We start from the raw sequence: 15,939 nt of genomic DNA, 5'->3' as shown, positions 1-15,939 counted from the left end.
AATCTCACTAAAATAACCCACCATTTTCTAATGACGATAACTCAGCAACTAATGGTCCGATTTTCAATGAAACATTCGTGAAATTTTCCGATCTTTTCGAAAAAAATATTTTGATTTTTAAATCAAGACTAGCATTTTAAATGAGCGTATTATTTAATGTTTGACCCTTTTAAAATGTTAGTCTTGATTTAAAAATTGAAAAAAAAACATTGAAAATCAGACCATTAATTGCTGAGATATCGTCATTAGAAATGGTGGGCTGTTTGGTGAGACTTAGAAAACTTCAATTTTCGTGTTTCTTTTCCTTTAAGCCGCTGTATCTCAGCAACCAGAGTCCCAATCTTCAATTTCTCTTAGACAATTTTATAGCAAATTTTCTGAACATTTCAATAAAAATATTTTTAAGAAATGGTCACCCATGGTCACTATTTTTAAAAATTGAAAAACTGCAAATATTTCGCTAAAATCAAACTTTCGGTGGCTATATCTTGAAAACGGAGCCCTTTATCAAAAAATCTGTAAAGTACTTTTCGATTGCGAATTCAATTTTGCATTAAAAAATAATGTCTAACTTGTTTTTGCATGAAACTTCAATTTATTTCCAAAAAACACTATTTTTTCAAAAAATCATAACTCGACGGCAGATTTTTTGACCATGTCTCTCTATGGCTCAAAAGTTGCGGATTTTTGTCCCCTAAAACATATAAAAAAATCTCGAAAATCAAAAAATACGTATTTTGGGAAAATGAGTTTTAGTGGAAAAAAAAGTTGATAAAACAATCTGCAATTTTTTTTCCGTGTACCTATTTTTTTTCTCAAAAGTCCTCAACAATACCTACAACTTTGCCCAAGACACCAAATTGATCAGAAAATTCACTCAAAAGTTACAGCTGTTTGAATATTTACATACCATTTTTGTATGGACAGCTGCCAAAATTGTATGGAGGATTGTATGGGTGAACCAATGACACAAAATAGCATATTTGGTCATAGGGAAGGCTCCCACAAAGTCAAATAAAAAAATTCAAATAAAATCCATTTCCGGTTTTGGTAGAGAATTGCTCTATAGGCATTTAAGTATCTTCAAAACTACGAGAGCTATCGATTCAATTTATCATGCATTTCCTAAAGTACTGTCTGCAGAATAATTTACAGCAAAATTTGACTATTTTTACAATCAGAATGTTGCAGGATTGGGTCCGTAAGTTTGACAATTTTTGGGTGTTTTTTAATACCCCTGACTCAAGACGGTTTCAAAAACACCCAAAATGCAAAAACTGGAAATTTGGTTTAATGGACCTTAAAAAAACTCCAGATATGAAGACAACAATTTCTTCGGTAGCTGTGCACCCTTAAACAAAAGTCAAAAAATCATTTAAAATTTGTGGAATTTTTATATCAAGTTAATGTCAAGTAAAGCCTTTACATTAGAAAAGTTTCCTACGAAATTGGTCTTTTTTTTATTTATTTTTTTATTTTTTAATCCAGCTGAAACTTTTTTGGTGCCTTTCGGTATACCCAAAGAAACTATTTTGCATTACTGGTTCGTCCATATAATTTTCCATACAAATTTGGCAGCTGTCCATACAAAAATGATACATGAAATTTTTCCTTTTGTCACTTAAACTTGATTTGCAAAAAAAAAACACTATTCTTAATTTCTTTTTATTTTCTTATATGTTTAAGGAGACATCAATTGCCAACTTTTGAATATGAATTTTTGATTTGATCAGTGAATTTCGATTAATAATTTTATCAACAAGTTTAAAATATTGAAATATTTTTAAGCGTCTTTATAATTATTTACTAAAGCGGATATTATTTTTTTATTTTGTGTCACCACCCTATTCATTATGGTAGAATAAGTAAACGAGGATTATTTCAATTGGGGAAAAATCTCGTCCAATCTCGGATCGAATCTCCTGTGGAGGGCCTCGGACACTCGGACGTCAAAAGGGGAATATATCCAATGGCAAAATTAAATTGATCAAATGAAAATGACCCCTCACCTGGCTCCCTGCTCCGAAGCACAAACAATGTATAACATATCAATCAAACATTCCGAAGGCAATCAGAATGGCACCGGAAATTCCGACTTCAAGTGCAGAAATGCAATTTCTGCTCACAAGCCCTCCAGTGCAGATCGTTGACATTAATACCTGTTTTTCCCCTCGATTTTCTTTTCATCTCTCAACAACAGTACGAGCCGGTGTTTGATTCTGCCTCGAGTGTGCCCTACCTGAACCACATCATCCTGCACGAGTGCCAGGGCTCGTCACCGGAGCTGGAGATCATGTCGCGGGAAAATGGGCGCCCCTGCTACCAGGCGGACCGCTCCATCCTGACCTGCAACTCGATAGTGGCCGCGTGGACCCGCGGTTCGGAGGTAAAGACATTTGATATTTGTTAAAATTTATTTTAAAAATATTGATGATTCACATCTGCCACTAAGATTCAAAACATGTTTGCCCAACCGCTCAAATCTCTAAATCACTGCATTCTCTTTCTTGTTACTCGTAAGTCTCTGAAAACAACCTAACCTTTGCAGAGATACTGCCGTCCTGTTTGATAAAGCCACTCAATAAAAGAATTTATGCTTTTCAATCAAATTCCCATAAAAAATCGGAAAGGCGCAAAAACATGAGAGAGCCAGTGTACTTTTACACCGCCAACAAACCAGTGTTGGCTGGTGGGTTGTCGATGTTATTGTTTTATTTTATTATTCGCCCGTGTTTTTCTGTTGTGTTTGATCATATTTTTATGAGGCAAGACCTCCCCTATCTGAAGGCCAGGAGGCTTCTGGTTTCGACTTCTATGTACCCGGTCTTAACGTCGTGCGCCGCCGGAGCAATAAATATAATTTGAGTTATTGCTTTTTAATAGGCTAGTGTGTTCTTGATCGTTTATCGATTGTTTGCCGTTTTTACTCTTTTTGCAGGGTTTTTCATTCCCAGCCGAGGCCGGATATCCGCTGGACTCGAACCAGGCCCGGTTCTACCTGATGGAGACGCACTACAGCAGCAGCTTGGAGTTTGAGGAGAACTCGGCGAGCACCGTCAAGGGGAAGGTCATGGTGGACAACTCCGGGCTGAAGATCTACTACAGCAGTGCGTTGAGGAGTCACGACGCGGGGGTGCTATCGGTGGGGATGGACCCCAACTGGAGGCACATCATCCCGCCGGGGCAGGAACACGTGGTTTCCGAAGGGCACTGCGTTGGTGAGTGCACCCAGAAGGCGTTCCCGCGGGATGGGATCAACATTTTTGCGGTTATGATGCGAACGCACCAGATTGGACGGCAGATCAAGCTGAGGCAGATTCGGTACCGGGAAGAACTGCTGCCGATTGCCCACGATACCAACATGGACTACAACTACCAGGAGTACCGGAGGTTGAACTCTCCGACGAGGGTTCTACCGGGGGATCGCTTGATAGCGGAGTGCATCTACGACAGTTCCAACAGGGCGGCGATCACCTTGGGAGGTCTGACGACCCGCGAGGAGACCTGCCTGGTACTGACCTTGTACTACCCAAGGCAGAAGGAACTGACCACGTGTCACTCGTTGCCCAGCTTGCCGACGGTTCTGCACTCGTTGGGCATCAACGAACTGGTACCGTGAGTATCCCCCAGCACAACATGTCCTCCACTTAATATCCGGACATTTTCAACTAAACAAAAATGACCTTTCTTTATACAGTGGTTCCAACCCGGTCCAGATCGCGTCCCCGACGGCGCTGGCCGGCATGACGCTCGAGACGCGGCTCATCTCGTACGACTGGCGGCACAACTTCAAGAGCTTCCAGTACGTGACGCGCAAGGGGTCGTTCAAGCCGCTCTGCTGGAGCGCGAAGAACCAGCCGCTGGCGGTGAGTTGATTTGCACTTTTTTTCTGTTGATTTATTGGGATACATACATGTACAAAGAAGTTAAAGTTTGGTATGAGCGCACACTTCAAGTTTTTTTTATAAATTTGATTTCAGGCCATTAAAATATACACATTTCCATTTATTAGCAAAACAAACTTGAAGACATTTCGTTGTATCATTGCCGAGATAACACTGCTTTGACCATTTTGGCTGAAGACTCGTTTGGCTGGTCCCATGTGCATGATAAATGCCGATTTTCAAAACAGTTATCGAAAAAATATATTTTTTTTATTTTTTAATATAGGGGTAATTCTTCGCCAACTAACACAGCAGTTGCCCCGACCCCTCTTCGATTTGCGTGAAACTTTGTCCTATGGGGTAACTTTTGTCCCTGATCACGAATCCGAGGTCCGTTTTTTGATATCTCGTGACGGAGGGGCAGTACGACCCCTTCCATTTTTGAACATGCGAAAAAAGAGGTGTTTTTCAATAATTTGCAGCCTGAAACGGTGATGAGATAGAAATTTTGTGTCAAGGGGACTTTTATGTAAAATTAGACGTCCAATTCGATGGCGTACTCAGAATTCCGAATAATTGTATTTTTCATCGAACAAAACACTTAAAAAGTTTTAAAAATTCTCCAATTTTCCGTTACTCGACTGTAAAATTTTTTGGAACATGTCATTTTATGGGAAATTTAATGTACTTTTCGAATCTACATTGACCCAGAAGGGTCATTTTATCATTTAGAACAATTTTTTTCATTTTAAAATTTCGTGTTTTCTCTTACATTGCAGGGTTATTTTTTAGAGTGTAACAATGTTGTATAAAGTTGTAGAGCAGACAATTACAAAAATTTTGATATGTAGACATAAGGGGTTTGCTTATAAACATCACGAGTTATCGCGATTTTACGAAAATTTTTTTAGAAAAAGTTGGTCATCATCGATCATGGCCGTTCATGGTCACCCGCGACAGACACGGACGACGAAACAAAGAGAAACGCAAAAAGTAACTTTTTCAAAACTTTTTTTCGTAAAATCGCAATAACTCGTGATGTTTGTAAGCAAACCCCTTATGTCTACATATCAAAATTTTTGTAATTGTCTGCTCTACAACTTTGTAGAACATTGTTACAATCTAAAAAATAACCCTGCAAAGTTAGAAAAAACATGAAATTTTAAAATGAAAAATTTTGTTCTAAATGAAAAAATGACCCTTCTGGGTCAATGTAGATTCAAAAAGTACATTAAATTTCCCATAAAATGACATGTTCCAAAATTTTTTACAGTCGAGTAACGGAAAATGGGAGAATTTTTAAAACTTTTTTAGTGTTTTGTTCGATGAAAAATACGTTTTTCGGAATTCTGAGTACGCCATCAAATCGGGCGTCTAATTTTACATAAAAGTCCGTTTGACACCAAATTTCTATCTCATCACCGTTTCAGGCTGCAAATTATTGAAAAACACCTCTTTTTCGCATGTTCAAAAATGGAAGGGGTCGTACCGCCCCTCCGTCACGAGATATCAAAAAAACGGACCTCGGATTCGTGATCAGAGTCAAAAGTTACCCCTTAGGACAAAGTTTCACGCAAATCGAAGAGGGGTCGGGGCAACTTTTTCCGATTTCGTGTGAGTTAGTAGAGAATTACCCATAGAAAAAACCGTCAGTTTTTGATTTTTGTATTTTTTTAAGAGCAACATTTTTAAATCGGCCTTGATCATGCACACGGTATATGTCTTAAGAGTCTTAATTTCGTAGGTTATGATAAAACATTTTCAGAAAAAATGGTACGCGGAAAAATTTAATTCTTGAAATACGTTTCATTTTATTTCGATTTTTGATATTATTGCGGAGATTAAAAAAAACATACCTTTTGATAAAATTTAGAATAGGACAGAATCTGATACCACAATTTTTTTTTTGTAAAAATAATAAATTATTGTGAAAATATTTATTTATTCATGTTTCAGCGTTTTAAAAATATGTCACTGTATGAAAAATTCTATTTTCAAGAATCGTGAAAATTTCCAGCAAAATTTCTTTTATTGACTTTGTTGAGTCCGATCAACTGATTGCTGATAAACAGACTGTTTAAGTTAATTTTTTTTTGTTTTTTTTTTCTCTATTTCATCTGAAAATTCATCAATTTCAACTCACAATAACTTGGAAGCAATTGATTCGGTTTTCAATGTTTTAAATTGAAACAATTGTGAAATATTATGTTCCTCTTAAAAAAATAGTTCAATATTTTAAAATCTAGCCTAATATTTGAATATGTCCAACAACTTTTTCAACCAACTAAAATTCAAAATTGATTCTAAAATGTAGATTTTTTTTATAGAAACGTGGTGAAAACTTCACAAAAGTTTTTTTACCAATGAAAATAAAAAGAATCAGGTAACGCGAGTTGAAAATTTGGACTAAGATTAGATGAAATCTAAAAAAATATTTATTTGCAAGCTTTATTGCACATTTAAAAAATCATGGTAATTTTAAATCTGGGAAAGAAAAAAAAATTACCTCTGAAAATGTGTAATTTTTCTTTTCTGTACATTTCTGGTGTAGTGCCACTTTTTCAGTCTAAATTGAGGTAAAATTACATCATTATGGAGGTTATATTCAACCTTCCCAATAAACACTATTTTTTAATGTGTGGCATAAACAAAAATATTTAAAAAAATAAATTACAAGTAACATGTAATTCACGCCACTTCAGTTGTTTCGCAATCAAAAGTTTCTAAAATATCGAAATATTGATTGGATGGATTGAGATTGAGATTGAGATTTCCAAAAAAGTGTTTTCATGGTTAATGAATAGTCCAAAAAAATATATTCAAAATGACCTTTTTGACATAGGCAGGGTAACCAGACATGAGCAGGAAAAAATTGGCAAGCCGATTTTCTTAACCTTCTGGGGGAATTGAGTTTGAAATTGGTGTATTTTTACTTTTATAGCTTCACAAAATTAATTTTATTGATTAATTTAACTTGGTCTGGAATAAATAAAGGATTTATTTATTTTTTTTATTAGAGAAAGTGAAACTTGAATGCTTCTAAAACCACAAATAACTTGTTTGAAGTTATCGTATTGATATGCTACAATGTTGGATTTAAAGTTTTTCAAACATTTGAGTACTTTTCATGCAGACACTAATCAAATTTATAAGGGATTTTTCGAAAGGTTATTTTCGTTCAACAACATATCTCAACATTACCCAGCATACAAATAGACAAGAATTGTTTTACTAACAAGATTTTTTCAGAAAGTTTCCTTAAGATGTCCTGAACACAATCGTTGCAACAAATATAAGTTTTCTTAAACAAAATGTGAGAAATTGCTAAAACCTTAAAAAAAAACATTATGACCCACTGACGGTACTGTAGCAATATTCAAACAATGACCAACAAGCATAAACTTCTTTTAATTTCCACACAAATTTTGTTCCAGCAGCACTTTACATTCACTCTGATTGCACACAGTCAGAATTGCCGTTTTGGTTTTGAAATTATTGCTTGCAAAATCTCGAACAAATTTCTCGCTATAAATAAGTTAAGTGTTCCACTCTTCTTGTCCCACCCAACATTCCCATGCAAAACCTTCACCCAAAGCTCGTTTCCGATACATGGCATAAATCCTGTGAAATTTATTCATCCGCAAAAGTGCTTATGCTCTGTACTGTCCGAACGACTTGCTGCCTGCTTTCCTGCGGCCTGCCAGCAGTCTCTAAAACGTACATGGAGAAATTAAACAAAGTACTTGTACAGAATGTCTGTCCCTTGTAGCATGACTTGGCCGGTGAAGGTCTTTGAAAGTCTCCGGAAGGCTCAAAACCGGAATGCAATTCCTTCCGGTTGCTCCCTCATACCTCCTTGGAATTTGTCCGGTGAAAATCGATCGAGAGCTTGGAAATTGCTAATTTTTGGTTGGCGAATAAATTTTATTGATAGAACACTTAAAGTGGGGAAGCCTTTGGTGTGAATATTTCAAAATTGAAATCCTATCGAACACCGGGAGCTGCTCTATTTATGGCCTTCCGGCCTGTGTGCTACGAGCATGGGGGAGGGGGGTACGTACAACAATGTGTTGGCCTTTGGGAGCCGAGCCATGTGCCAGGCTGGAATCTTTTAATAAATATTCCAAAGTTCTTCGTACGTTCGACGGTTCGATTGCTCTCCAAAGAGCCAAGTCACAGCCCAGTGAAGTCACACACACATCAATAGGGACCGACATTTTAAGCTCCCAGTGTCTCGGAGCAAGGAGCCTTTCGTAATTTTCGTTCATTTTCGCCTCATGTCTGGAAAATTGGGTGGAAAGTGGAAGGGCTCCACACAGTGATTGTGCATCGACTTGGTTGCTTTTTGCTTGCTCCATCGAGCGTGTCGGAGGGATCCGGTTTTAAATACCAGGCCACCTTTTCTGCCATAGTTGGGTGGGTGGGGGTGGGATCCTTCCCGGATGGAATGGGGATGCTTGTCCCGGGAAAAATCTGGGAAGCACTTTTGGGAGCACCTCGTGTGGGTGTGTAAGTTTTGCCGAACAAGTGCTTGGCAAATAGCAGGGATATCTCACTATTTGGGCAAGTAATGGATTTTCTACATGTGAAAGCTTGGAAAACTTTACTGAGAGTGTGTAATATGGAGTCTTATTATGCAAAAAATAAATGCAAAATTCGTTTCCGTGTTTTAAAAGTTATATTAGATTCTAACAGTTCAATTTCGTCATGAATTAGAATTAGGAAAACAAAGTTCAAAATACCTTTTCCGATAAATTTTAAAATTTACTAACATGACCTTTCCTCGCCTATTTTCAAACTTGTGATAAACAGACATTGTAAAACAGAAAGAACTTCAGTGCTAGACGGTTATCGCTACTCCGGTGGCGATGTAAGGCAAGAGAAGTAGTGATTTTTAGCCAGAACTGCAACTCGCAGCTAAATGGTAGCACTAACTGCAAGCTATGCAAGTTTGCCTCTTTTCAATGACATAATACTGTTGAGTAAAGAGAAATCATCTGAATTTTCTTCATCGATTCGCACACTTGAGCACAATCAAATCATTCCGGCTAACTTGGCGTTACTTGAAAGCTGAATTAAGAATTAGATAATTCAATTTTGATAAGACTTCAAACAAATAATAAAACTAAAAATAAAAAAAATCAAAATATAAAACCAGTCACGGTTTCAACATATTAATGAAAAAAAAAATTATAAAATGAAAAAAAAAATACACTTCATCCAAAATATCTAAGTATTGATGACTTTTTTTTAGCAAAAGAAATGTTTGCAGTGGAATATCATGAAAGTTCAAAATATGATTAAGCGATCCCAAACATGCTTAATATGATTACAAATGCAGAAAATGCATTTTTGACTATTTTCAGTTTATTAGATAAGATTTCAGATTAGATTTTATTTCCACCCGAAATTTAAAGTTTTTATGATATTTTTTGAGCCCTTATTTTTCAACAAAAAAAATGAAGGGTGTACGCAATAAGCTTTGAAAAATATTTGCATTGGTATAAATAATAAAAAATATATTTTAAAATAACCAAACACCTTGTTTTAATTAACAAATGTTAGACTGGATTCTATTATTCCGAAATATTTTTTATAAAAGTCATTCGTCATTCGGAACAAAGATGAGAGCAATTTGGGCAAAACTAAAAATATCTCTTTTTCTTAATAGGGTAATTCTCTACCAACTCACACGAAATCGGGAAAAGTTGCCCCGACCCCTCTTCGATTTGCGTGAAACTTTGTTCTAAGGGGTAACTTTTGTCCCTGATCACGAATCCGAGGTCCGTTTTCTGATTTCTCGTGACGGAGGGGCGGTACGACCCCTTCCATTTTTGAACATGCGAAAAAAGAGGTGTTTTTCAATAATTTGCAACCTGAAACGGTGATGAGATAGAAATTTGGTGTCAAAGGGACTTTTATGTAAAATTAGACGCCCGATTTGATGGCGTACTCAGAATTCCGAAAAAACGTACTTTAAAAAAGTTTTAAAAATTCTTCCATTTTCCGATACTCGACTGTAAAAATTTTTGGAACATGTCATTTTATGGGAAATTTAATGTACTTTTCGAATCTACATTGACTCAGAAGGGTCATTTTTTCATTTAGAACAAAATTTTTCATTTTAAAATTTCGTGTTTTTTCTAACTTTGCATGGTTATTTTTTAGAGTGTCACAATGTTCTACAAAATTGTACAGCAGACAATTACAAAAATTTGTAAATGTAGACATAAGGGGTTTGCTTATAAACATCACGAGTTATCTCGATTTTACGAAAAAAAGTTTTTAAAAAGTTGGTCATCGTTGATCATGGCCGTTCATGGAAACCCGCGACGACGAAACAAACGACGAAACGGACGACGAAACAAAGAGATACGCAAAAAGTAACTTTTTCAAAACTTTTTTCCGTAAAATCGCGATAACTCGTGATGTTTATAAACAAATCCCTTATATTTGTATATCAATTTTTTTGTTATTGTCTGCTCTACATCTTTGTAGAAAATTGTTACACTCTAAAAAATAACCCTGCAAAGTTAGAAAAAACACGAAATTTTAAAATGAAAATTTTTGTTCTAAATGAAAAAACCCCTTCTGAGTCAATGTAGATTCGAAAAGTACATTCAATTTTCCATAAAATGACATGTTCCAAAATTTTTTACAGTCGAGAAACGGAAAATGGGAGAATTTTTAAAACTTTTTTAATGTTTTTTCGATGAAAAATACGTTTTTTCGGAATTCTGAGTACGCCATCAAATCGGGCGTCTAATTTTACATGAAAGTCTCTTTGACACCAAATTTCTATCTCATCACCGTTTCAGGCTGCAAATTGTTGAAAAACATCTCTTTTTTCGCATGTTCAAAAATGGAAGGGGTCGTACCGCCCCTCCGTCACGAGATATCAAAAACGGACCTCGGATTCGTGATCAGGGACAAAAGTTACCCCATAGGACAAAGTTTCACGCAAATCGAAGAGGGGTCGGGGCAACTTTTCCCGATTTCGTGTGAGTTGGTAGAGAATTACCCAATATTTTTTTTTATTATTTGCCTGGCCATTTCTCGGTGTTGTGCCTATTCTGAAATTTTCTGAAAAGATGGCATTTTATGTCATTTTATTTAAAATAAAAACTATGATTTTCACTGAAATCAACTTTAAGCAAAAAACCTTACTTAATCCACCTTTAGGTGGTTGGTGCCTTCCTCTCATTTATAGAGTAATTCAAACCCCCCTAAAGTGTCCACATTGTTTATGGATCTCCGCTAACGTGATCGAGGTCCTAATAAAAATAAGTGATGAGTAAAACAAAACAGACTACCTACAGACTTTTTGTCAAGATTATACAGACATCGCCTTTGAGGAAAATGGCATCCCTCTACACGGCTTTTTCGAGACGATCAGACCCGACCATTTGAGGTTATGTAAATTCAGACCTTTTTTAAACTGCTTGTAAGTTTTGATAGGTAAGCCAGATCCTGAAAATTCTTAATCCACAAGAAAGGTCATATCATAAGCTTTCTAAAAATATATAATATGACAGGTTTTCATGCAAAAACCACCCTTTTTTGCAAATTGTGAAATTTATATGGAGCAGTTTTTTAAGCATAACTTTTGAAATCTTATAAATTTCAATAGGGGCTTATGGGACCCCAAGACGAATCGAATGAGGCCAATACGGTCAAAATCGGCTCAGTCAGTGACGAGTTATTCCAGTGACATTGATTCGGTACACATTTCTACATACAGCCTACACAGAAAAAAATATGTGAATTTACTCGACACGGAAAAACTGAATCATATGTAAACTCAGTTGATGTAAACTTGAGATTCGATGTAAACGGTTGAATCACTCGTAAAATCATCATTTTACGTATAATTTGTTGCAAATTTACATCAAATTGCATTTGAATTTAAATGTTTAATGACGTGCAAAAGTGTTACATCATAAATGATGTAACAATCAGAAATATTTTTTTGTGTGTAACACATAGACATTTGCTCAGCTGGTGAATCTGAGTCGATATGTATAAATGACGGTAGGTCTAGGAGGTCTAATTAAAAAGTTCATTTTTCGAGTTATTTTATAGCCTTTTCTCAGTAAGGCGAGGAAGACAAAATAAGTTAAAAAATGTGCAATTTTTTTCTGCGCATATTTTTTTTGCAGCGTAGTCTTCATTTGTACTTACAATTTTTTTGAAGTCTATAAATCGTCCAGATTTTAGAATGTTTACATACACAGAAAAAAAATTAATTTTGGAATGTTGAAAATTTGGTAGGTTGAATATTACCTCTTTTTTTGAGTTATATTCATCAAAAACTGATGAAAATTCATCGTTTTCTGGGGTTAAATTAATCATTTTTTTGTGACACAAAATCTGTCACCATTTCCTGATAAATATTACCATTTTTTTTGTGTACCGTAAACCAGGGTTGCATGAATATTATTTAAACTATTTTTTTGATTTTAACTCTGGAGTTTTTTTTTGAAAAGGTCCAATAAACCAAATTTCCAGTTTTTGCTTTTTGGGTGTTTTTGAAACCGCCTTGAGTCAGGGGTATTAAAAAACACCCAAAAAGCAAAAACTGAAAATTTTGTTTATTGGACCTTTTCAAAAAAAACTTCAGAACTGTGCAATACTTTGGTTTTACGTCAAATGTACTTTTTCTTAGGTTATAGTTTAGGAAAAAAGGCAATGTTTTTATTCTAATCTAATCTAATCTAATCGAACACAAGCGCAGCCAGTCCGAAGAAAGCATCCGGGAAGAACTTATGGTTAGATTACGCCTCAAGTTCTTTCTTGTCATTATTAATGATTGCAGTACTTTCGAGAACCCCCGAAATGTATTACACTCACTAAAGCGGCCCGGCCTACTGCGTTGCATTAACCGCAAGAGACAGATTCTATGAACGGAACCCACATTTCATGGAATCATCAGGGGAAGAAGAAGAAGAAGTGAGGACATACCGTACCAACCACTTCGAGTTATTTATAGAATATGGTGTGTAGTGTGTGTAGGGGAATCGTTGGGAAGGGATTGTTGTATTATATAGTAAATGACCTTGTGACATTATTTCACCACTACGGATTAATTCACTAAAAGGGTGTCAACCCCTCGGTGGTCGAGTGGCTAGAGCATCTGACCACCAATCCAAAGGTGTGAGTACGAATCCCACCTGATTCCATGCGTTTTTTTGTTCATATTCAAAGTTCAATTATAGTCGAATAATTTCAAGGAGACCGGTCGGGAATCGAACCCGGAACCTTCCGCTTATGAGGCGGGAGCCGTAGCCATTAAGCCACGGGTCGGTCGAAAAAAGGCAATGTTTTTATTTAGGTAACTTAGTTCTTAGCTTTTAAACAAAATACCCATATTTTTAGGAAAAGTGGTAAAATGAAAGTTGCCTAAACATCGTTAAAACAAGTTTTGTTTATAAAAAAATCGATTTGTATTGAATTTTAAACTTGTTCTGAAAACGGATCAACAGTTTTCACATTATTTTTAATAGCTTAAACTTTTATTAGGGTAATACTTCAATGTAGTTGTGCAATGAAAAGTTGTTTTATTTTGTTCACTTGACAATATTGTTACACATTTTGTTAAGAAATCTGGAAAACTGATAGTATTAGTTTGAAAATTTGTAAGTGTCGTTCAACTATTGACATTGAAGAAGCAGTTGAGAACGTTGCAACAAACCCCCATCAAAATATGTCAAATCTAAAGTGTTGGATTAAGTGAAAAAATTGCACAATTTTCAAACTCAAATAAAAAAGTTTTCCATCCTGATTTCGATTCGATTCGACCTAAGCTTGTAGGGGGGAAAAATAAATAAAACGCTTTTTATTGAAATTGCATTGTATTTCTTTTGTTCCAATTCAAAGGACTCTAACAAAACTTAAAAAAAAAACACATGACGTATTCGAACTATTATCCAGTTACACAGCGATTTCACGCCAAAAACGCGAATCAAATTCAAATCTTTTCCAATTTTTCTTAAATTTAGGCAGGGAGTTATTTGGCCAAAATAACTGGGCCCTTATTTTTTGTTTGGTAATTATCAGGCTGGTCTTTGTCGTGTTAGAGTGGTTAAAAAATGGGCGTTTTTTTAGATCAATTCCAGCTTGCTGAGTTGCAATAAGTGATGCAAACAAAAGTTGGACAAAAGAAATAAATAGAAGTTTAATTATTTGATAAAACAAAAGTTAATATTTTTAAACAGGATTTAGAATGTGATTTACTGAAAAAAAATAAAGATCAAATTTGGTATATTGATCGATTTGTTAAAATTGATCAATAATGTGAAATGTGAAATATGTTATTGGATTAAAGCCCAAAAATCTACGAATACAGCATGAATCGAAAAAAAAAGCTGTCCGATCGGGCTCAAAATTGGCTTTCCCGAAATAATGAGACTCTTATTTCTTTTTAGTTTGGCCCTTAGGGTGACCTGCGCCATGACTCCGCGATTTTGGAGGTCTCTGGACAAAAGAGCCTTTGTTTGAAAATATTTTTAACGGGGTCCTCGAACAATTTTACTCGAACATTTACCAAAATTGTGAAGTTTTGCAAATGTACAATATTTTATTAAAATATAATTTCTCTTCCCCTGTTCACAGGGCACCGAAAGCCTGGACGGATTCGCCCCCAACATCACCAAGTCGTACAAGCTGCCCAAGAGCTGCAGCTTCCGCAACAAAAACAGCGGCGGCAAACACGGCGGCCCCAACCTGGCCAACGTGTACTTCCAGAACAGCCGGAACCGGTACGTGACCGAGTCGGAATCGAGCGTCGGTCAGTCCGGCCTGAGCGACTCCGATCTCGATCCGGACCAGCTGGACGGGGGGCTGGACAACAACGTGATAGAAGGTGCTGCGCGGAGCAAAGTGTCGCGCAGCTCGGCCACGGAATCGATGGGCCTGGCCCGCGGGAGTTCACTGCTGGTGGCCACCGGCGGTCTGCCGGTCCAGATGGTGGCGTACTTGCTGTTTATCATCTTCCTGAACTCGTTCCGGATAGCGACGGTGGCGGAGGTGTAGGGCGGGGGTGGACTTGAGGGGGTGGTCGGTTGAGGAGGTTTCCAAAGTTCTTTTCTTTTTTTTTGTCGCAACTTTTCTACCCTTTTCTTAGGTTTTTTCAGCTTTTTTGCTGAGGAAAGAGTCCAAGACGCGCCCCGGTTGGCGAAGAGGGTAGAAAAGTTTAGAACCATTTATTGCGCATTTTGCACTTTACTAGAGTCTTGCGCAATTATTTTCATCACAGTATTTTTTCATCACAGTGATTTTTCTTCACAGTGATGACGATGATATCCGTTGCTATGGCAGGCTGTTTATTTATTTATTTTTGGAAGTTCAGAAAGCTCGTCCAGCCCAGAGAAAGTGTGTTCCCACTTGTTCCGACTGTGGAATCGCGGTCTTTGGTGCCGGGATGCAGTGGTGTTGCGCCGGCATCTTGGCTTGCGGTGAATCTTTGGAGTCAAATAACGGCTGATGGCTGTTGCTGCTTCGAGCAGGATTCCGTCGAGCGGGTGTTGCTGGGCTTCCGCGCGGCTTGGCGTCTTCTCTCAGTGACGGTATCGGCCAACCCAGCTCCTAGCTGATCTGGTTAAACCGAGCGAGGAACCTCCTCGACGATGATGGCGCGTTCCGCGCCAGAGGTGAAGATGGTCCACGCCAGAGATGAAGATGGTCCGCCAGAGGTGGAGATGTATGGTGGACGTTTTGATGCAGGCAATGGCCCTATGCACTCACAAGCCTGGACCGACTAAAAACCGTGGGTTGCCGAGGTCCTGCGGATTATTGACTTCCGCCGGGGCACTTCCTTTCCGGGATGCAGAGCGTGACCAGTACGAAAACGGGACTGACACTGGGACACTTGACTAACCACACAGACGCCTGAATGGCAAAAGATTCCGATCTTTGCAATCGGTGATAAAATTCCACTTCTCCCTTCTAATCTTTTCCGGAAGGAAACTCCACCATTTTCAATCCAACCCATTTTTGATGCAGTTTCGACGCAGCGCTGTCGAGCCTGTCTTAATTGCAGTGGTACGCAAATACCTTC

General features: G+C 37.2%; 1 protein-coding gene across 4 annotated transcripts in view; it reads left to right on the top strand.

The window, feature by feature from the left end:
* LOC6038744 (MOXD1 homolog 2) overlaps positions 1-15,610 on the top strand; it is a 335,053-nt gene extending 319,443 nt beyond the window's left edge. For all 4 annotated transcript variants that reach the window (XM_038255978.1, XM_038255976.1, XM_038255977.1 and 1 more), the window contains 4 exons: positions 2,201-2,386; positions 2,939-3,615; positions 3,698-3,866; positions 14,496-15,610. In XM_038255978.1, coding sequence (XP_038111906.1) covers positions 2,201-2,386; positions 2,939-3,615; positions 3,698-3,866; positions 14,496-14,915 — 1,452 coding nt within the window. In that variant the 3' untranslated portion in view covers positions 14,916-15,610. The remainder of the gene's footprint in view (positions 1-2,200; positions 2,387-2,938; positions 3,616-3,697; positions 3,867-14,495) is intronic.
* Positions 15,611-15,939: the final 329 nt, after the last annotated feature.

Source organism: Culex quinquefasciatus, chromosome 2 (genome assembly GCF_015732765.1).
Source record: "Culex quinquefasciatus strain JHB chromosome 2, VPISU_Cqui_1.0_pri_paternal, whole genome shotgun sequence".
In the NCBI taxonomy this organism is placed as follows: Eukaryota; Metazoa; Arthropoda; class Insecta; order Diptera; family Culicidae; genus Culex; species Culex quinquefasciatus.
The sequence above is the reverse complement of the archived record's forward strand: the minus strand, read 5'-3'. Positions and strand labels throughout refer to the sequence as shown.